We start from the raw sequence: 21,566 nt of genomic DNA, 5'->3' as shown, positions 1-21,566 counted from the left end.
TTCTCCCCCCTCCACCTCCTCCTCCTCCTCCTGGTGGTCCACCCCCTCCACCTGGTCCCCCTCCCCTCGGAGGGATAACCCCACCTCCGGGGGCTCCGCTGGGCTTGGCCCTCAAGAAGAAAAACATTCCTCAGCCAACAAACGCCCTGAAATCCTTCAACTGGTCTAAGCTGCCCGAGGTAAGCCTCTATAGCAGGTGTCGTTCGTGCTCCCTTGCATTCTTTACTATCAAAAGAGAATGACTCGGAGAGCTTAATGATCCCGGTTTCACAGGAAGGAAGGAACAGGCTTGTTCCATCATTTAACCTCTGTATGGGGCGTGGACACAGGGTGGTGGGGACAAGTGATGCATGGATGATGGTGGGTGAGTGTTTATCAGAGGTGAAATAAAGCCAAGTCGCATTCAGTGCTGCTGCTGTGTTTCAGAACAAGTTGGCTGGGACCATGTGGACTGACATTGATGATGCAAAAGTGTTTAAAGTCTTAGATCTGGAAGACCTGGAACGAACGTTCTCTGCTTACCAAAGACAGCAGGTAACGGGCTTGTCATGCATGCAAGTCACACAGGCTATTAAATTGCTTTGGAGCAGACGTGATCTTGAAATGATATATTTTATCATCATTTCGCACTAATGTCCTATTAATTTGTCAGGTCAGTTTGGTCAGTTCTCACTCTCATGTGCATGCTGCTCTGATGCGCTGGTTAGCTCCTTGTTACGATCTCATTACACCACATATGCACCTGACAAGCTTGTGTTTCGGGGTAAGCGCATGCCCATAATGAAGATGGATCACAGAAGAAATTACTAGGAGTGGCTGAAAATAACCCCCAGATGTGGCTACAATTGAGTCATGCTTTTGGATCCTTTTTTAGGAGCAACTGCTTCACTTCTATATATTGGCCTGAGAATTTATGTCCATTTCTCGCCAACAAAGGCTTAAGTTTTAGCCACATCTACCTCATGTGGGAGCTCTTCTTTTTATTTTTATCACAAGAAAAATATGACTGTCAAAAAAAAATGAAGCCATAAATGAACCTCAGCTTTGAATCTCAGTTTTGTTTCTAAATTTAGCCCAGTTTAGGAAAATGTTTAAGAGTAAACCCTAATGTACGCACTTGCATTTCTCAATCAAGGTCACAAATAGGCAAAGAACAGAAGGTGCAAAAATGTCCGAAGCAATGGACCTCAAGGGCATTTTTAACGTTAATGCTGGTGAACTTTGTATGCAATAAGTGGTGGGTGTGCTCTGCTAGTTGCAAGTACAAAGGGTGTTGTTGGGACCCCACCACTAAACTCCTTACCAAAGGTGCAAGATTAATCTCTTCCTAGAACTAATCAAGTAGTGATATCTACCCAGATTAGAGCAGGGCAAAAGTCAAGCATTACCTAAGTCAAGCAGGGTGGTGGGAGCATGTCTTGGGAGTCGGTGAGTGTGACACTGGCTTTCTCCTGTTGCTTTGGAAAGGCACAGCTAGATTACAGGCATGCACTTGTCAGATAGCCGCAAAGAGCGTGTCTGAAGGTGAGAACAATCAAACGGGAGGGGGAGGGAAGCAGGGATGAGAGAGCTGATTGTGCAGATGGGTGCCATGGCCTCCTGTTTGTTTGCATGACTCATTTATGCACAGTAGATCAGACAGGAGATTATTATTAGCTGCCTCTCAGCTGAATGTCATGGCGGATGAAGTCCCAGGGGGGTATCAGGGGCAGTGGCTGTTGGGCCAGGATCCAGGGAATGTTCTGAGCACTCTGGGATGAAAACCATGGACAAGACAAAAACCTCCAATTAAGCAAATATTTGTAACTGGTGGAGGTTAGGGAGAGTGTCCAACAGGAGAGAGCAAATGCACGTAGACCAAAGAGTCATAGAAGTAAATATTCCTAACATCTGGCTGGGAGATGCCAGCAGCAAACCACATCCCTCCAGCCCTTCTGAGCCTTGGCGTAGAAATGTACCCCCTGGAGTAATGTCATCATTGCCCAGCCTGACTAGGCAAGTTTCTTACTGCAAAGATTGAAACGTAGAGCAGGGGTGTCAAGTTCATCTGGTCACAAGCCGGAGGAGCGGTATGGGACCAGTCCACAGACCAGATCCAGTACATTCAGCTCTTGCTTCGGCTAGTACAGGACGCACACAGTGCCCACTCTAGCCAGTCTGGGACTCGCACTGCATGTGGCACCTTCCGCAGAGTGGGCTGGAGGGAGGCACTGTTTGCAGGTCTCAGACCACAGCCAAGGTGGATGCCATATGCAGCACGTGGGTCAATGTCAGACCCAGGAGCAGCACCAAGGGCTGGCTGGCTGATGGGTCTCCATGGGCCAGATATTTGCCACCTCTGGTGTAGAGTACTGGAGCAGAGCTAGAATCAGAAGCAGCTGCAAGAGAGTTAAGTTAGAGATTCCTCAGAGCAAATCTTCAGGTGAGTGAGGAATTTGTCGCCATTGGGCAAAAGACTGAGAAGAGACGCCCACAGAGCCAAGGTGGGGGGGAAGTCAGGAATGCAGAGTGGTGTTCCTTACCTCCTCCTCCACACCCCGACACCTTGCTGCAGGGACTCGGTGGCCGTGGCTGAGAACAGAGCAGTGGTTTCACGCAGCATGCTGGCATTCACTGCAGATGTGCAGCCTCCCTCATGATGCATGATGCCTGCATGCCGTCCTCTGATGCATGCAAGGGGAGCATTGTGTGCTGGGAAATCAAACAGCCCTGTCAACGTGGGGGGGGGGAACAACAGTAACTCATGACTTACAGATGTACCTGTGAATACAAATGATTATTTTATAACCCAGCGCAGTGCGTCCCTCGCTCCCTTGATCTGACAGCTCCAGCTGCCCTGAATTCCAGTTAATTTATTAGCAACGTGAAAGGAAATTGTTTTAAAGGCATTGATTGCCGTAGAAGCAATATGATTATTCACCATTTGGACCAAGGTTCTGCTTCTGGCCTGGCCCCTCTGCTTGATCAGTGGATTGGGTAAAATTCAGTGTTCTTAGCTTTTGAGTTTTCTAATAGCTCAAGGAGAAGTTCTCAATTGGAGAGAAGTTTTATCCCCAAACACTAAATGCATCTCAGGATGCACATTGGATTTTGGAGAATTTATTTTTGTTTGGGGGCCCAGATTCTCAGTCAGCGTTGCTTTCAAGCTACTGTGTTGGCAAATAGATGACAGTACATTTTGGCTAATAGCTACGTAGAATAGGAGGGGATGGTTGTTTTGCCCAAGGCACAGGGTGGAAAGTGGGGATATTGGGATTTTGTTCCAAACGTACCTGATGTGTACAGTTCCCTACCATCAAGCTAGACAGTTTGGTATATCCTCACCAGCAAGCCAGGAACTTGACACCCTTCTCCCCTCTAACAGTTCTTGCTCCCTTTCAAATGCCTGGGGAAAAAAGAACCACTTCTCAACATGCCCTGAAGGTCATGAAATTCAGGCTCTTTAAATAACCCCCATGGTATCACCTGGCATGGGATTCATTTAGGCTGCACTCCTTGAAACACGTTCGTGTGAGGACTTTCTGTTTCGACGCACGCAGTAAGGAAATGGGTGTCGTGCTCTGTATGTTGCCTGTGCCTCTGGAGAATAGGGAATGATTTCTTCATCCTTGCTCCCTTTTGCTGGCTGTGTTTTCTGTGTTTGTTTTTGACCTGTTCTGCTTGGTCTTATCTCTTTCGCTCTGGAATCCGACTCAGCCAGATGGAGACCCAGCTTTCCACCCTCGACCTCTGTAATGACAAACCAGCCAAGCGCTACCAGTGCAGCAGCGTTTTGCTAATGCTGTCATTAAAATCAGGCTTTGGGCATGGAAATGGAAAAGATATTGTCTTTCCCTGAGTAAAGCCCTGATTCACAAAAGGATGTAAGGTGATGCTTAAGTCCCATCAGAGTCAACAAGACATCAGCGTTTCAGTTACTTGTATTGTAAATTATGATGTGTATTGCCCCAGTCCATAAACCAAGGTACTGCTGTGTGAGGTGCAAAGGAAGACTGTAACCCAACGGTGCATATAAGGCACCTTTGCCTGACTCCCTAGGGGAGCTGGTCATAGATGTGAAATGCTGAACGTGCAGCTCTTCCAGGGTGGTCGAGGCGCTGGCGATGTGCGGAGCTAAACACTGACAGCGTAAGAACAGCTCGGGCTCCAGCTCTGCAGCTTCTCTATGAGCATGAAAAATAAAAGGAACAAAAGCATCTATTCATCTGAATCAGCTGGGGTCCATTATTCCCCCTTGGGGCCACTTAAGAGCTTCTGCCTTCCAGAGGTGTCTTTGTCCAGACCCACATCCCCCGGGATTGATACGTCTTGATGGGCTCACTCCCGAACAGGAGCAGAGAAGCGCCAGGTGCAGCCCTGTGGAGGCGGTGGGGAATTCGAGCTCTGCTCCCCACTGAGCAATATCACAGTTTCTTGGCAGGTCGTCCTCATGCAACTTGGTGTGTTTGTTTCGTGAAAGATTGCTCCGGCCTGTCGGCTGAGCCAGTGCTGATATGGATGCTCAGCACAGGCTGTTTCTGATCTTCTTTTGCCTTTGACTTGGTTTCCTGCTGGATGAGGTTTATTTCATTATGACTCTTAGGAAGTTTTTTAAATTAAGTTCTTGAATCTTGATTGAGGCTAAAATCATCTGTGTAAAAAAAGCGAGAGAGAATGTCCCTAAACTTGTACTTGAAGGCTAAAGATCAGCATCATTACAAGGTGCCTGCTTAGCCAGTGCCTAGGACGTTTTCTCTGTCAGCCGTATAATCATGCCCCTCCCTGCCACCACTTCATTCACTCCTAAACTGATTGGCAGGCAGCCAGCAGGGACCTGCATAAACGAGATTTCCTTGAAAAATGTTGCCACAGTGGAAATCTGCTCAGAGATTCATAACACAGAACAGCTATCCTGACTGACAGCCACTTTCAAACAGGGCAGCCAGAAAGGAAACACTGCTGTGGATCACCTGGATTTGGAGCAAATCTCTCGTACAGGCGTCTTGTCTCAAGCTGTTGTTAATTTGCTAGATTTAGGTACTATTTTATGCCTTTTTTTGACCTTTGCTCCCAATGCCAGCTGTAGGACAGAGCCTTTAGTGCTGGGCAAAATGCCACCATAAGCAGCAAGGCGAACACGCACTCTTTTTTTAGTGGTTTCACAAGAAGATCCTGACTGCGTGAATTTTCAGCCCAGTGGAACGGCAGCTGATGCAGTGGGAGTCTATACAAGCCCTGCACCTGCGCACAGACCTGAAGAAAACTAAGGGCAAGCCTGGTGTTGAGATGGCATTGCTTTGGGGCAGACAAATCCACCAAGTGCCATATACCTTGGGCTGTTTCCCCCAAAAGCATTGTCATGGTAGAAATGGTTTTGCTTTAGCTTCACTTAAGTACTCGTCCTCGCAGCTATGCTGATATTTCACTCTTTCAAATTCATCAAGATGCATCAGTAAGCAGTTTTCTCCCCACCGTGATTTGCAAAATGAATGATGCTGCTTTGTCCAGCTCATGTTGACCCTTGCCCGAAGGTTTCTCAGGCTGGGGAGAGGAAAAGTCCTTTGCCATCCTCCAAAACTGTCTTCTACATATTACTCCCACACCTTTTCTGTGCCCAGTCGTTCCTCTCATCTGTTGCTTATTAGCATGCTTTTCCCATTCAGTGCCCATTCATTTATATCCCTTTACTGTTCAGTGCATTTTTTATTCCCATTGGCATTATCCATTCGCAGAGCCAGTGTACTTCTTGGGTGCTTCTCTTGCAGCAGAGGCCTCTGATTTGTATGTTCTTTCTGACTATGCTTTGACTCTGTTTTTGCTGTGACCACTGAATGGCATGTGTTTTTACTGCCTTTTCCATGCTTCTGCTATGGCTGTAGGACTTCTTTGTGAACAGTAACTCCAAACAGGTAAGTGAGCCTCTGCCAAAAACCTAACGATTGTTTAATTGCCATGAGTTTGCTAACGTTCAGCTCAAGCAGAATCGATGCCAAGCTAGCACACTTACTGACCAGCGGAAGTGGCTGTGCGCTGCACTACTGGATGTCTCATTTTAAAAAATGAGTGCCACAAATTCACTGTGACCTGTATTAGGTAGCAAAAAGGAGTTGAGTGCAGCAAGGCAGCTCAAGAACGAATAGGAAGAAAACAGCCAGGCTGTTGGATAACCTAAGATAACAGTGGCCAAACTTAGTGCTTTCCAATGTGTTGTATGCACGCATGCATTTGGTGCAAGAGTTTGAGAACAAGGGTTACGTTTTCATAAGCACTTATGTTCTCTCTCTAAGCGTGACTTTGGGCATGTCTACACAACCACCTTGCTGTGCCCAAGAGCACCATGTTGAAGCTGGTCTCCCTTGTACAGCATGCCCAACCCCGGACATGAAGCAATGCAGCCACCTTGAAGGGTATCCTCCCTGTACACCCAAGCACACCCTACCCACTTCCTCCCGCTGCCATAGTTTCAAGCCCAGAAAAGCTGTGAGGAAGCTGCTCCAGGGATCTCCCAGCAGCTGCTCTCAAGCCCTTTAGAGACTGAGTGGCTTGAGGAGGAGACAGAAAGTGGGTAAGCAGGGAGTGCCCATCCCAGGACATGCAGGGAACATTTGTAGACTTGCCCATAGGGTGATTGTGAACATGCGCTAATAAGCATGCCCCGGACAGAGGGCTGAAGAGCAGAAAAGAGCCACCAGACTGCTTCTGTAGTGCATCACCTTTGGGAACTGGTGTGCACAGAGCAGCAGCAGGGCACATGTCATGGCAACCCTCCCAGCACAGCAAAGAGATGTGCACATGCCACAGGTTTCCTAATGTCTGTTGGCTTTCAGCTGTGCTCCTAATGTTTCTGGTGGAAGTGGGGAGAGGCCAGCTTTGAGCCCTCCTGACTATCTGCAGTCTCCTAGGTCATCCTGGCCTAGTTTAAAAAAATTAATAAAAAATCGTATCTTAGTTGCTCCGTGAAAGGACAAAAGCGGTCAGGGGTGTCCAAGTTATTGAGCTATTAACCACTTTGATACACATCTGCTAGCCTATGTGACCTGCAGCCCCAGGGTGTGTTCCTGCCACAGTGCTCTAATAACCAGGTATTCATTTATTAATATTAACCAAGATTGTGCAAGCTTGGAGTTAAAACTGGAGATGCATGACTTCTGTGGGCAGCCTTATAACCTACATTAAACATGTGGGTAGGTACTTCCACCTGGACATCAGAACTGAAGGTTCAGCATACTTCTCTATTATTTTAGAGGGAAAATTTCAAACCGCCTAGGGGATTCAGGAGCACAGGTCATCATGCTCGTAAATCCCTTGGCTGTTTTTGGAAATCCCACTCTTAAAGGAAAACAAATGTTGCAGCTGGTGTTCATGAGCCTATAAAGTTTTAAGTGTGTAACCAGTGCATTGCTAATCGCAGCATGAGCAGATGCTGTGGCTATCGAGAGTGGCAACAGAACTTGTAAAGATCTTGTTTCTGCGTGACAGACCCTAATGGAATATATCAAGAGAGGATTTAATGAAATATCACAAATATGTAGGCTAGGAGAGCCTGGCCTTATTCAACAGTGCATCTGTGTTTGTAGGTTCTTAAATCTTCCTGGTTGAGAAAATATTTACATTTCTAACCCGTGCATTTCAAAGCATGTTCTGATTTATGAAATGGCTTATTATATTTCAGTTACAGGCTACAGATTTTACACATAAGCCTTGGTGACGCCCTTGATTAATGGAGTCCATTCTAGAAAATGCTGGTATGCACGGAGCGTTCTTAATGTCGATGCACTTTTCCTTCTTCACGGCTGTGTGTGTTTTGCAGAAAGAAGATGCCATTGATGACGCACTGAGCTCCAGACATAAAGTCAAGGAGCTTTCCGTCATAGATGGCCGGAGAGCCCAAAACTGCAATATCCTTCTCTCAAGGTACGGTTAATGTCAAGAAGTGGTTTCTCTGCAGTCATTTCTCTTGCCTGTCCTCTGGGACTTGTTTTCCGGATGGTGTCCTTCTAAATTACTGGGACTCTACTGCTTTCAAGCTGTGTGACATGCCCTGAATTGGAGATCATGCCTCAATTCCCTGGAGGGATTCTGGTGACAGGACCCATGGGAATAAAGCCAGAGTGGTCTCGCTGACACCTGAACCCAGATATGGAATTACATCTTGCATTGCTGCACAGTCTTGGGCTGCAGAATGCATTGAGTAGGATGCACAGATGCTCTCACTACCTCTGAAATCCCTGAGAGGTAGTGAAATGCCACTGCAGCTGCTTAACATGGCTGGAATCATTCTGTTTAGTTCTGCCCAGATTTTACTTACTTTTCAACACTGTATTAGGCCAGTGGTATTAAAACTGAGAGAGGAAACAGGTTCTAAATAACCACGGAGAGACAGAGCTCCCTTCCACTGTGGTGCAGAGAAATCTGAAAGTCAAGTGGTGTTGTTTGGAAAGTGATACTTCAGTGGGGGTCAGGTTATGTGACACTGAGTCTTTTTGGGTTGTTTTTTGGGGGGGGGGGGTTGGAAGTGTCAGCTTATTTCCAAATTTGAGCTAGCATTTTGGAATTGGCAAGTGAAAGGAAAGCTGGGAAGAGCTCTTGCTGAGCAGAAATAATTGCGGGCAATAATTCAGTGCCACCTGTGTTCCCTAAAACATTGACAGATATTGAGGCTATAAGTAATAAAGGCCTGAACCTATAAGCACTCCTTCCCCCCAACTCTGCCTTCTTGGTGGTGTTATCAGACTCCCTTGATGGAGTTACAGCCTCAGTCTGTCTGTTTGAAGGGTCATATTTGCCCTTGGATCTTACAAGCAAATTTAATCCCATCTTTTAAAGCTGAATTGTGTTTGTGATAAAACGTGCAATTAAGCACGTTGGTAAATGTAAATGAAGATCAACTGCTGTGAAAATGAAAGCCAGCCTTACTGTGGCTTAAGAGCAGGAGTGATTAAATGATAAATATCCTTAAGAAAACATTTGTCCAAGTTAGTACATGAGCATATTTACTTCATCTATAAAGCTAAGAATTGCTTTAAATTTTTGTATGGAATTCAGTCTTGCCCAGTTTTTGACTTTTCAGGACTTTGAATTAGAATCACAGAAAGTGAGGGCTGGATGGGACCTCAGGAAGTCGCATCTAGTCCAATCCCCTGCTCAAAGCAGGACCAGCCCCAACTACATCATCCCACCAAGGCTTTGTGTAGCCAGGTCTTAAACTCCAAGGATGGAGCTTCCACCACCTCTCTGGGTAACCTGTTCTAGTGTTTTTACTACCTTTCTAGTGAGAGTTTTTCGTAATATCTAACCTAAACTTCCCTTGCTGTAACCTTAGACCATTGCTCCTTGTTCTGTCATCTGCCACCACTGAGAACAGTCCAACTCCATCCTCTTTTGAATCTCCCTTCAGGTAGTTGAAGGCTGCTATCAAATCCGCCCTCAGTCTTCTCTTCTTCAAACTAAATACACCCAGTTCCCTCCGTCTGCCCTCAGAAGTCATGTCCACCAGCCCTCTGTCCATTATTGTTGCCCTCGGCTGAACCCCAGTCTGCAAAGCAGAGATGCAACTATGAATTTTTGCACTCTGGGCTGTGGCAGTGGCCAGGCCTAGGTGGGGATGGGATGGGACATGCTCATTCCTTGCTCTTTCCATATTAGTATATGAAGACTTGTTAGTAAAACAGAGGCCTCATTGATTAATGACACTTAAGAATATACTTTAAAGTTTAAGTCTGTGAGGGGCTCCAACTGAAGTCAAAGGGCACGTCCAGATGAGCATGCATGTGCAGTTTGCAATGCTGCGAACTGTCTGTGGCTCCGCAAACCACATCTGCTGCACAAGCAAGCACTTGCCGCGCTGCTTATTTGCAGCACAGCGGGGGGGCAGTTTGACACTGGGAGATGGGTTCAGCATCCTGTTCTGCCACTAGTTTCTTACATAGCCTTGAGCAAGTCACTTGACCACTGTGTGGCTCTGTTCTCTGCCTGTTGAATAAGATTGACATTGCTTTCCTGCCTGGAGTACTCTGAAGACAAATATGAGTGCTCATCCGGGTGCCACGTATCAACCTAGCAAGACTATAACACGGTCTCGCAGCAAATGCTGCTCTTAGCAGCTAGAATCCTGCTGTGCCTACAGATACGTAATGCTCCCAGTTTGGTGGGAGTTTCACATGCGAAAGGACGGCGAGGTCAGTCCCTTATTTAGCTGAGACATTTGTAAGCCATTGTCTGGTTTGCAGCATGGAAAGATTACAGTGAACCTAGATATTTTATCTCTCTGTAGATTTTTTTTTTCCTGCCTCTCTTGTTTTGGGAGAAATTACTGCTTAGTGAGATCACTGGATTTTCCTTAAACTAGTAATGTTAACACACGCACATTTTTAACACTGCTTTTTATAGTGTAGCTCAAAGTATGCTGATGTCAATGCATTTGGGGCCTTAATTCAACTAAACTACCACATCTCATCTTCAGCCCGGGTAGGGTTGTTTTAGCAGGGGAGAGGCCTGTCCTGTTCCTGGTAGGATGCACGTGAAAGCTTCTTTATGCCCTTTCCTAAGCATCGTGTAGGGGAAGGATTTGTTTGGTTTTTCTTTTCTGCCTATCTGTCGAGCATTTTTCTGACCCAAAGGCAGGTTTTTTAAGAGGGTGGATCCCTTCCCACACAGAATTTGTCTCCCTTCCACACTTTGGACAGTCTTCATTTGTGTCTACAAAGCCTTGCAGAATAGGCTGCATTTGTCAGGCTTGCGAGCTGTCATTCTGCATCTCTGAGTCGCCGGGCTTAAATCCCCGTGACAGCAAATACGGTGACCCAGTTCCCCTCAGACGGCTCACGTTCGACAGCAGCTGCCAACAATGATAATTATTGTGGTTGTAGATAAGCTTATAGCTTTCACTGGCCTCTTTCCCATCAAATGGTCTGAGAAGTTGTTATATTCTGGCGCCCTGCTTTTTTTTTCTCAGCAGACATTAAGGAGCACTCTGCGTCTTGGCAGTTGGTTTTAGTGATTTCTGTGAAACATTTTGATGGTTTTCATAATCTCTGCTCATTAAATGCAAAGTCTGTAGCAGCCCAGGATGCTGGGTTGCATATGGCTAGGGATGGTGGCGATAGAAAGCAGCTAGCACCCATTCACTGTATGACTGATGTGGTTTTAATGGGTGATCTCAGTCCAGACCCAGCATGCGGATGGAAAACTAGTTCTATGTCGTCCTTTGCAAACAAAAAAAAATGCCCTTAAAGAACCAGTGCTCATTAAAACCTTTGCTGGCAAAACCAAGAACTGAATAGTGAGAGAGACCTGTGATCTCGTATGCAACGGTGGTGCCTCAGAGCCCTAGGCTCAGGAACAGTGGTTAACAGCACGAGTCCTGCATTGCCACTGCCCACACCATGTTCACTCTGTAGCTTAAATTCAGCCTCCGGTGCTATCCGTAACGGCCGCTGAAGTCCCTTAGATCCCTGCGATGTTCCACGCAAGAGCTGACTGTGCTGGGGGGTGGGAAGGGTTACAAGCATCCAACCATCCTAAAGGTCCTAGTTCTCTGCAGTGCTCTGGGCTTTAGCTCCACCATCTGCTAGAGCATGACTGTCAACAGCAGCTGACCCCATTGCTTCTGGGAATGGAGCAGCAAGGTTTTCTGATGATGCCACTTCCATCAGTCTGTCACGAGGCTCCTTGGGCCATTCAAGCCTCAAGAGGAGTAGGACAGTTGATCAACAGGAGTTGAGTTAATGTGGACCTCAAACGATGCTTAAGGAGTGGTGAGAATCAGCAGTGCATTCTCCCTGTGGGACGGCCGGGCAGCCTCAGGGGGCCATAAGTTTTCATGTCCTGCAGAAACAACCAGTTCTGTGGGTTTGCTGTGTGGAACCAGTATTAGGCCTGTTCCAGGTACTTGCACCCTAAGCATTGTAAGCCCTGCCTGTGTGTTCAAGTCAGTTTATCAGCCTGCCATGCTGCACAAGTGGGACCATCCACAGCCTGGAACTGTGAGGTCTGATGATATCTTCTGCGGCCCTTATTCCCATAACATCTCAAGAATTTGCGGTCCTTTGTCTTTGCAACATCCCAGCGAGGTTAAGAACTGAAGGCACAGGTGACTTGCTGAAGTTCACAGAAGAAATCTGCGTGCATCTAAACTGGGAGGAGTTGTACCAGCACTCCACAATCCCACCAGGCGTCTCCCTAATATGACCTCCTTCCTCCCCTTGGAGGGGTCTGGCATGAACAAGTACGATTCTCCCAGGGCAGGGGTGGCCACCCTGTGGCATACATGCCACAAGTGACATGGGCAGCCTCAGTGTGTGGCACGTGGCAGACTGGGAAGAAGGAAGGAACAGAAAACAGAGCAGCAGATCGGATGGGGGAAGGGGATTGGTGTGCACTTGAAAGGTGGGGGCCTTGATTTGTGGCACGCCTGCCAAAAAGGTTGGCCCCCACTGCATTAGGCGGAGTGATCCCTGGAGTCCATTTGACAGCAATATATGTCCCTTCTCCTGGGGCAAGTTGCCCTATAAAATGGCCCTATAAAATGGTACAGACAGTGCCAGTGTAGTCTCTGCTGTCTCTCTCCCCAGGTCAGCCATCATTTTTCCTCACCAACTTCTGGTGCTAGGATTCTGCACGTGGAAGTGTACAGTAAAAGAGAACTGGTTTGCATAAAACAAAATTGAACCCAAGGTGAACTTTGGAGCAAATACTTTTGTGTCTTTGTTTCCTGACTTCATTAGGATTAATTTAAAAAAAACAAAAACAAAAAAAACCCCACATACAGAAATTAATTAAACTTCTCTCCTACTACACTGGGGCAGTATTATCAATAGTTCTCATCAGTAATGGCCAAACTACCAATGGTTAGTATTCATCAGCCTGTAATATTAAAGAGTGGTACATCTAGAAAGCTGGAAGATGCTGTTGTGATAATCCGGTCTCGCAGCTTGCATAATCCAGACCATCACTGGAGGGTATCTTACAGAAGTCCATCTAAAGCAAAAGTCTGTTTCCACTAAGGCTATTGGGTATACGGAGATCTCGGAGACACTAGAATTTAATTCCCCGTCTTGTTTTAAAGATTTCCAGTGAACGAGAATCTGTTGCATCTGTTGATGGATGGCTCCCATAGATGGGTAGCCTTCCTCTTCTAGCTTTATCTTCTAGCCATTCGATTTTACCTTTTGCCTGCCGAGTTAGCACACCCTCTAATGGCAAAACTTCTTGCCCCTCCTTTAAGTGGACAGTGATTCAAGTCACGCCTTCACCTTTTCTTTAATAAGGTAAATAGGTGGAGCCTCTTAAGTCTCCCACTGTAAGACTTGATGCTCAATTCATTCCTGTGACCCTTCTCTGAAGCTTGCCCCAGTTGTTCAGCTTCCTTCCCTGAAGTGAGGACACCAGAACGGGACGAGGCACTCCACTAATGTACTCACCAGCATCTCAGATCATTGCACTGGGTGCGTCTACATGTGTTATTAGTGCAAGGCAATCAAGTGGTGCAGTTCAAACTGGACGAGGCACTCCACTAAGGCACTCACCAGCATCTCAGGTTTTAGAAGCGACTAATTTGGGGCATCTCTGGAGGTTTTCTGATTTTTAGCTTAAAACGCTCTAACAAGGGTTAATTTTCAAAAAGCACCAAGCACCTGTTCATTGAAACGCAGGCAATTCAGAGTCTCGTTTCAGACTCCCCAAATCCCTTGTCATTTCTGAAAACGTTGGCTGCTGCTGCCAGTTGTTTTGTGTTTAAATACCCTTTGTGCTGATGTTATGTGGCTTCAGATAAAATGGGGGAGAAATAAAATTGAAGACCCAGGTGGAAAGGTCAGCAGAAAGCGCAACAGCTATCTTCTGCCTAATAACCACCTGAGAGAACTGAATAATATTGACCCAGATCCTGAGGGTCAATGGGATCCTTAGAGTCAATGGGAAATGGTCCTGTTCAATGCAGGTCTCCCCTTGGTAGCCAGTCTACAGAGGGCCTGACTCTGTTTTGGTCCTGACTAAGGCTTATCAGCATCCTTGTTTGAACTGTAGCAGCTCTGGAAGTCAATGCCTAGTGTGGCAACCAAGATGGCAGCCTTGATTTTGGTACCTGACGATTTTCCTGCCCCTTCACCCCCAAAACATTGCAGTGTTGTAGGGATAACCAGGCTTCAGACTGTGTGGCAGACAAAGATTGCATGCACACACGCATGCGCGCGCGGTTGCAGATAGTATCCCTAGCAAGTGAAGTACAGGTAGTCCTCGTATTTAGGACACAATCGGTTCCTGAAAACCGCGTCTTAAGTTGAAACATTGCAACTCGGAACTGATTTTTCCCATAGGAAACAATGCTATAAATGAGGGTTTGGTTCCAGAACGAAGGCCCGATACCTTGTTTTCATAAAAAATACCCCAGAATTTTGTACTCAGTCGATTATAGATGAGCAATATAGCTACCTAATGTATTTATATTGTCGCGTCAGATCAAGCGTCGTAAAGTCCAAACCAACTTCAGGAGGTCAAAACAGGGTGTCAGTTTGTAAACGTTGTAAGTGCCGCTCATTGTAACTTGAAACATTGTAAGTTGAGGACTGCCTGTATAAAGATCACCAAGAGTCCTCATCAGTCCTGCGTGTGTCTGAGATGAAAGAAAGGGCGTGCTCTGCTAACTGAACCAATCCTCCAGTCTAGGCAGCATCGCTTATGCTCAACCTTCCCAGGGTTTAAGGTGGGGCCTGAAAGGAGGTATATTAATGTTAACAGTCATACTGCTCTGGAGTTTGCATAAAGATGCTCACTTCTTTCTCTGTTCCTTCTGGACAAATAAGTCTGTTGAACAACCAACTAGTGATATACATCAATGGTTGGAAGGTGCCATGCAAATGGCACAAAGTAGAAGAGCCCCACTATTATTCACGTGTTGGGTTATATAACAGAATGAAATGAGCCCTTCCTTCTTTCGCTAATCATCTTGTCCTTGACTCATGAAGTGACTGAGATTTTAAGGAATGCCTTAATAATAGGAAAGTGGAGCAGAAGCAAGTCCCAGATGGTCCCCTCAAGCTAATGACAGAGTTTCACCAGCTCCTGTGGAAAGTTATTTAACTGCAGAAAGGACCTGCAGGATTTCTGAGATGTGCCTGGGTTGTAGTACAAGCTTAGCAACAGTCTCCCCTGAGCTGGCCAAGCAAACCCATATCCTGAAGGGCCAGTTCGGAAACATGTAAATGCCTAGGACGGTTCATTAGGCTCTGTTTCATGCATGGGTAAACACCCCTCTGAAAACTGTTCCCATTTTTTTCCCAGGCTGAAATTATCCAATGATGAAATCAAACGTGCAATTTTAACAATGGATGAACAAGAGGACCTACCAAAGGACATGCTGGAACAGGTGGGTGATGGACACATACTCTTCTTCCTCCTTTTCAATACTGCTTTTCAAAATAAAGCCTAGCCACAGATTAAGGAATGAGGGGTCAAAAAATTACTCTGTGTAATGACTGCCAGTGGCTCGGAGGTGAGTTTGCATCCACAAGCCTTTTACACTTTTCCTCTCAAACCCAGCTGACGCTCCACTCCTTAAAAATGCAGAGGAACTGAGCAGCATCTTTTTCATAACCAGGAACCCTCAAGCTCAGATTCCAGCCCTAGATTTTGCATCACAGGTCATTCTGTTGCTGAACAAAACCATAGTCTTTGGAAACACTTGAGGTCTGTTTTTCCCAGTGCTTTTCTTAATAATTTTGCATCTAAAAGACGGTTTAAAACCACGGTGGTCCTCAGAGCATGCTGTTTTTAAGTTGCCCTGAGATCGGGTTTACATTGGTATGTGAAACACAAAGCTGACATCCTCTTAAAGCCGGAGCTGGCAAGTGCAGCTTCACTGCAACACTTCTGCATGGCAGGAATCTGATCAGTCCCCTGGACTCCCAGCCCGTGAATGATATCAGGCAATATTACAGTGAGCCTGATGGATTTATTATTGGACTTCAAAGTGGGGCTTGGCGCAGTCAGGCACGTGAAGATGCACCACACCTAGGGGCACCTTTGGTGTGGGAGGGGCACCCTAGATATCATGCCTGGGCCTCGGTGTCTCATTGTTGATGTAATCTTGTCTCCAGGAGCCCTGCGTCAGCGTGCTCCAGGCTGATATTTAAATTTCATGGAGGGTTTTTTTTTTTAATCTACTTAAAATCCATTAGTTTAACACAGTGTGGGAAATTCAGATAGTAAGTTACTGGCTTCTCTAGGGCGACACAGTTGTACAAAGGGACTTGTAATAAGCCAGCTAAGGATTTCTGTGCTAGAAGGGAACCCGCAGGCGGCATGTAGCCAACTCTGCATACACTGCTGCTGTCCTGGCACACTACCCAGGGATGAATCCAGGTGCAAGGGGGTGGAATAGCAGTGTTTCTGTGCCCCTGCCTACCCAATCAGCCCCCAGGGCCTGGAGGGAGCTAGGCTATATGAGCTCAGCCCCAAGGTACTTTGTCTTAGCTGCTGCTTCCTCAGCCTAGGGGATTTGGGACCCATGTCATCAGACTGTTGTAGTCCATTTGGGAAGTTCCCCAGATGTGTCATCTGCCAGAAAGGCATGGGGTCTCTTAGCTATTGCTTGTGGATGCTGGTGTATATGAACTGTTTGTAAGTAAGAGCGCCCAGAGCCTGCTATGCTGTAGACCAACTTGGCCTGCATTGGCTGTATATCTCCAGCCCCTATTGCTGTGCTAGCTTTTCTCTTCCGACCTGAAAAAGAATGGCTTGTATTTCAAAGCTCGTTGAACTCTAGCCCAACTATGTAGATGGTTCGATAAAAGATGTCACCTAAAGAAATCCTTGCCTCTTGCATAACTTCTGGACCAACATGGCTACACCGTCACTCTAATGCTACCTAGGTTCATAGATGAGACTGTGCCAGACCACAGATTCCTCTTTGTACCAGCATCACCTCTGTTTCAGTTGGAACAAACTGGCGGTCATCCATAAGCTGGTTTCAGCCAAGCACTGGGCCAGCTTGGGAACAGATGGAGTTATATTGGCAGCAGACCAAGGGTTACGTCCCCTGCCATACCCATCTGTCACTGCACTACATTCTAGCTACAGATATGAGCTAAAATACCACAGAACTGCCTTGGGACCTTGGACAACGCATTTAATTGTGCTCTCTTTCCTTTTCCACCAAACTGAGGTCAGCCTTGTACCCTTACGGGAGAGCTAGGGGGATTAATTAGCTGAAATACAGCCTGCAAACAAAAACAAGTGGCAACAAATGGGTTTTTCTTTCCATGTCACAATCACCGGGGAGTTTCAGAACTCACTGCCGCCATCTAAACTTACCGTGTTGCAACGTACGTGGTGCAACTGCAGCTTGGAAGGTGTAAAACTAAATTGTGCGTTGGTGGCAACAGTGGAGCAATCATATGGGATGTTGTTTTGGAAAATGATATTCACCAGGTATTTCGTGACCCACGCTGAATCATTTCATAAATGGCTTAGACATCCTGGCATAAAAGTGCCTATGGCAATATTTCATTTGCTGTTACTATAACAGTGTGAAAGATGCTGTATAAAAAGAAAGGCACGGCTTACGTCTGTCATGTTTCCTTTTAGCTCTTGAAATTTGTTCCTGAAAAAGGTGACATTGACCTCCTGGAAGAGCACAAGCATGAGCTGGATCGCATGGCCAAAGCTGACCGGTTTCTCTTCGAAATGAGCAGGTACACTCGCAGGGGTTTGCCAGGACATCCCACCGTATCTGTTGTGATGGTGCAGGAGCAGATGAGTTGCAGCGCTGCTGTAACGGAACAGGAGTCTGATGAGGCTTGGTTTGAAAATCTGCTCACATGTTTTATTTATTGTGGACCTCTTACCACGCAGCTCTTGGGATAGATAAGGTCCTTCCCAGCTACAACCCTTCTCTCTCAATCTGAATTTTTAAGACTGGGATTTTCTACTGCATGGCCAAGAGTAGAAAGCACCATCCACATTATACAATGCAAGAGACATGGTCCTTCGTCTTCTGTACCTTGTAAACACTTTTCTGCTATATTAGGATGGACAAACATGGGATGTTGGGTAGATCTTGAAGCCATGAGGTCCAGTGCTCCACCTCCATAAATGTCTTTAATGTTTCAGAGGAAGCTAAGCAATGCGCAGGCCAGCATGTGAAGTGTAAGAGGCGCATCACGCCTTCCTGACCCTTTTGGCAGTTGTTTGGGTCTTGAAGGCACAAGAAATGAATAATTTTATCTTTGTCTGCCTCTTTTCAAGTTAAAGGAGAAAATCAAAGGGATAATAAACAGGAAGACTCTCTAGTTTCCTCAGGGAAATGCCTTAACCAAATAAAGTGGTGTTTTAATGCCAGGTGTAGAGCTCTACCGAGCTATAATGAACAGAGCTGAGCTGTCCTGAGGAAGTTATTACCCTCGGTGTTAGTATGGAGCTGAGAGTTGGTGATCCCACTGTCTTCCAGGGTTGGCCCAGGGACTGGCTTAGCCTGTTTGCTCACAACAGAGTCTGATTCAGCTGAAGCAGATGACTGCATTGGAGCAGAGGAGTAGCCCCACGAAAATCAATCGGACTGTTACTGTGCAAAAGGCTGAGCTGGAGCTTATCACTGGATATCCAGCTTGCATTTTTGGTATTGAAAGCACCGATAGCCGTGGTGTCTCTAAATGCGCCAGTGGTCTGTTGGAAAATCACCAAGTCCCAGTTCGGGGTGGTATTTGCTCACGACGTACATGCTGCTTATGTCTTTTTAACTACAGTGGGCCTTAAGCACATGTCTAGAGTTAAGCACAGAACTAAATAGCATCCTGAACAGGGACAGAATTAAGCACATGCTTCAGAGTTACGCTGCCATCCTTTTTTTTACTCTGATTCAAGTTAAGGCATTGTCTTTCCTATCCCACCATAGGTTAAGGGGAAATGTCTTTGTAAAGAAATAGTGGCCAAGTCTCCATGCTGTCTGCAGCAGGTGGAACTCAACTTGTGCGTCTCTTTTTAATCCTACAGGATAAATCATTATCAGCAAAGGCTGCAGTCCCTGTATTTTAAAAAGAAGTTTGCAGAGAGAGTTGCAGAAGTGAAGCCCAAGGTTGATGGTATGTGACATGAGGGTGTCTGTTGCTTTTTGTTTGCAAAGAAACTTCCTGCTGAAACGGAAGGTATTGCATGGTGATCGTGCTGCTCATACAGAGTGTACTTGCATGGTGTGTTTGTTGTTCATTGTTATACCTGGTATTTTTGTTTCTAATGAGGTTTGGAATCTGGAAATTGAGATGGAGTTAACAAAAATATTTTCCTTCCTCAAGCAGTTGTCATATTGATTTGTTAGAGCAGGGCTGTCCTTGTGGGTTTGTTTTGCCTTTTAAAAAGTGAAAAAGAGACTGTTAATGCCAGTGAATACACCTGAGCTCCATGGAAGTGTCAAATACAAATAATGAGGGAGAGAAGCAGGAGATTAGACTCTGACTGTATCACTGCTGACAGGATTGCTTTTGGAGAGAGGGAGGTGATTTTAGCATCTTCTGATTTGATGACTTTGTTCTTTAAATTACTTGAAACCTCTGAGTTGATGGGTAGTAACGTGTAACGTGTCCTGTTTTCCCTTCTAGCAATCCGTGCTGGTTCCAAGGCAGTGCTTCATAGCAAGAGCCTGAAGCAGTTGCTGGAGGTGGTTCTGGCCTTTGGAAACTACATGAATAAAGGCCAGCGAGGCAATGCGTATGGGTTCAAAATCGCCAGCCTAAACAAGATTGCAGACACAAAGTCCAGCATTGACAAGTGAGCAGCCCATCCTGAGCCTAGAAAAGCCCCTGGAAGTTATTACTTGCAATTTAGTGTTGCCCTTTAAACTCTCATGAATTACACCACAATATAGCTTCAGACAAAGCAAACATCGTTCTGTGTGTGGAGGGGAAGAGGATAGGTTAAGACGAACCAAGAAGAGAAGTACCCATGCGAGAAAAAGGGGGAAGGGGGGAAACTGTGAGGGATACTACTGCCTTTCTGGGGATGCTCAAAAATAACTTGCACACCACAGTGGAAGGCACCTGAGAAATCCCTTGGACAAGTAGTGCCCAACCTTTATCCCCAGTGAGCCAGATAGGTAGTGCCCAATCTACTGGGGGGCCGGATCTAGCACAGCAGGGCCCCATTCAGCTGTGCAGAGGGGGGCAGGAAGCAGCCATATGGGGGGATAGCCCAGCCCCAACCCCGCCTGGCTGCACAGGGAGAAGGGGTGTGGGAATTTGGTAGCAGGGAAGGGTGGCCATTGCTCCCCTGCCACCTTCAAATTTCCCTACCGGTGGGTAGCCCCCACAGCTACTGCATGGCACAGCAACACTGTGTAGCCTAGGACAAGCAAAGAAGAGTGCTGTAACTCAGCAGAACTGCAGGAAGCATTTAAGTAAGCAAAAAATAATTACACACACTGGAATTAGTCAAGTCATTAGACTTAACGAGCTTGCGGGCTCCAGCCTGTTGGCCATTGTAGTGGACTGTACTGTTATTACAATGTCCTCTCTCTCTCTCATCACAGGAACATTACCCTCTTGCACTATCTCATAACTATAGTTGAAAAGAAATATCCCAAAGTCCTCAATCTTCATGAAGAACTGCGAGAAATCCCTCAAGCAGCCAAAGTAAAGTAAGTAGAGCAGTTGTCAGTTTGTACATGGTAACTCTGGCAAACTGTTGTTTACAGTGTAATATTACCATTTTCTCCTCTGCTTGTGTGAGCTCGTCCCCTGCTCCGGTGTCTGAAATCAGCTTCTGGGAAGGCGCAAAGAGCTGTTGACACAAGCAAATGTCAACTGAGGTGGCCTTTTAAACCTCAGACATAACAGCAACACATTATAAACCTGTTGCAAGAAGAGCCACTTGGAATCACCTCTGCCTGCTTGTACACTTGCTGCAAAAATGTTTGATGCAAAATACCCTGCAACACATGCATGGTTCTTGTGGGAAGCCAGTATGATGGAGTTGCAGACCTGCACCTGGTACCTAAATGTGAATGCAACAGCACAGCTTGCAGAGATGTATGTGCACACTATTTATGAAGGGAAATGGATTTAAGGATAGGCAAGTTGAGGGGTAGTTTAACTAAGCATGTTATTAGGCAGTCATGTAACTACGAAGACAAGCCCCACTGCAAGTTTCGTGGCCTCTTGCACATTTTTTGATGATCCAGCCATTATTTCATAGTTTCATAGTTAGTAGGGTCGGAAGGAACCTGAGCAGATCATCAAGTCTGGCCCCCTGCCATGGCAGGAAAGGGTACTGGGGTCAAACGACCCCAGCAAGGGGATTGTCAAGCCTTGTCTTAAAGACCCCCAGGGTAGGAGCCAGCACCACTTCTCTTGGAAGTTGGTTCCAGACCCTAGCCACCCTGACAGTGAAGTCGCGCCTCCTGATGTGTAGCCTGAATCTACCCTCTACCAGCTTGTGACCGTTATTCCTGGTCACTCCTGGTCATGCTTGGGGGAACAGGGACTCCCCCAATGCCTGCTGGTCCCCTCTGACTAGTTTGTAACAGGCCACTAGATCCCCCTCAGCCTTCTCTTGTGGCGGCTGAACAGGTTCAGGTCCCGTAGCCTCTCCTCGTAGGACCT

The 21,566-nt window shown here is 46.4% G+C and overlaps 1 protein-coding gene across 1 annotated transcript in view; it reads left to right on the top strand.

Moving 5' to 3' along the window:
* Positions 1-21,566, top strand: part of DAAM1 (dishevelled associated activator of morphogenesis 1) — a 221,469-nt gene that overhangs the window by 179,814 nt on the left and 20,089 nt on the right. The window contains exons 15-23 of the mRNA XM_019518393.1: positions 1-179; positions 427-534; positions 5,859-5,888; positions 7,790-7,893; positions 15,259-15,343; positions 17,563-17,669; positions 18,967-19,055; positions 19,569-19,737; positions 20,495-20,602. The exon at positions 1-179 is cut by the window's left edge and continues 8 nt beyond it. Of these exons, the coding sequence (XP_019373938.1) occupies positions 1-179; positions 427-534; positions 5,859-5,888; positions 7,790-7,893; positions 15,259-15,343; positions 17,563-17,669; positions 18,967-19,055; positions 19,569-19,737; positions 20,495-20,602 (979 nt within the window). The remainder of the gene's footprint in view (positions 180-426; positions 535-5,858; positions 5,889-7,789; positions 7,894-15,258; positions 15,344-17,562; positions 17,670-18,966; positions 19,056-19,568; positions 19,738-20,494; positions 20,603-21,566) is intronic.

Source organism: Gavialis gangeticus, unplaced genomic scaffold (genome assembly GCF_001723915.1).
Source record: "Gavialis gangeticus isolate Ggan-Ray unplaced genomic scaffold, GavGan_comp1, whole genome shotgun sequence".
In the NCBI taxonomy this organism is placed as follows: Eukaryota; Metazoa; Chordata; order Crocodylia; family Gavialidae; genus Gavialis; species Gavialis gangeticus.
This window is presented reverse-complemented; position numbering and strand designations above follow the sequence as displayed.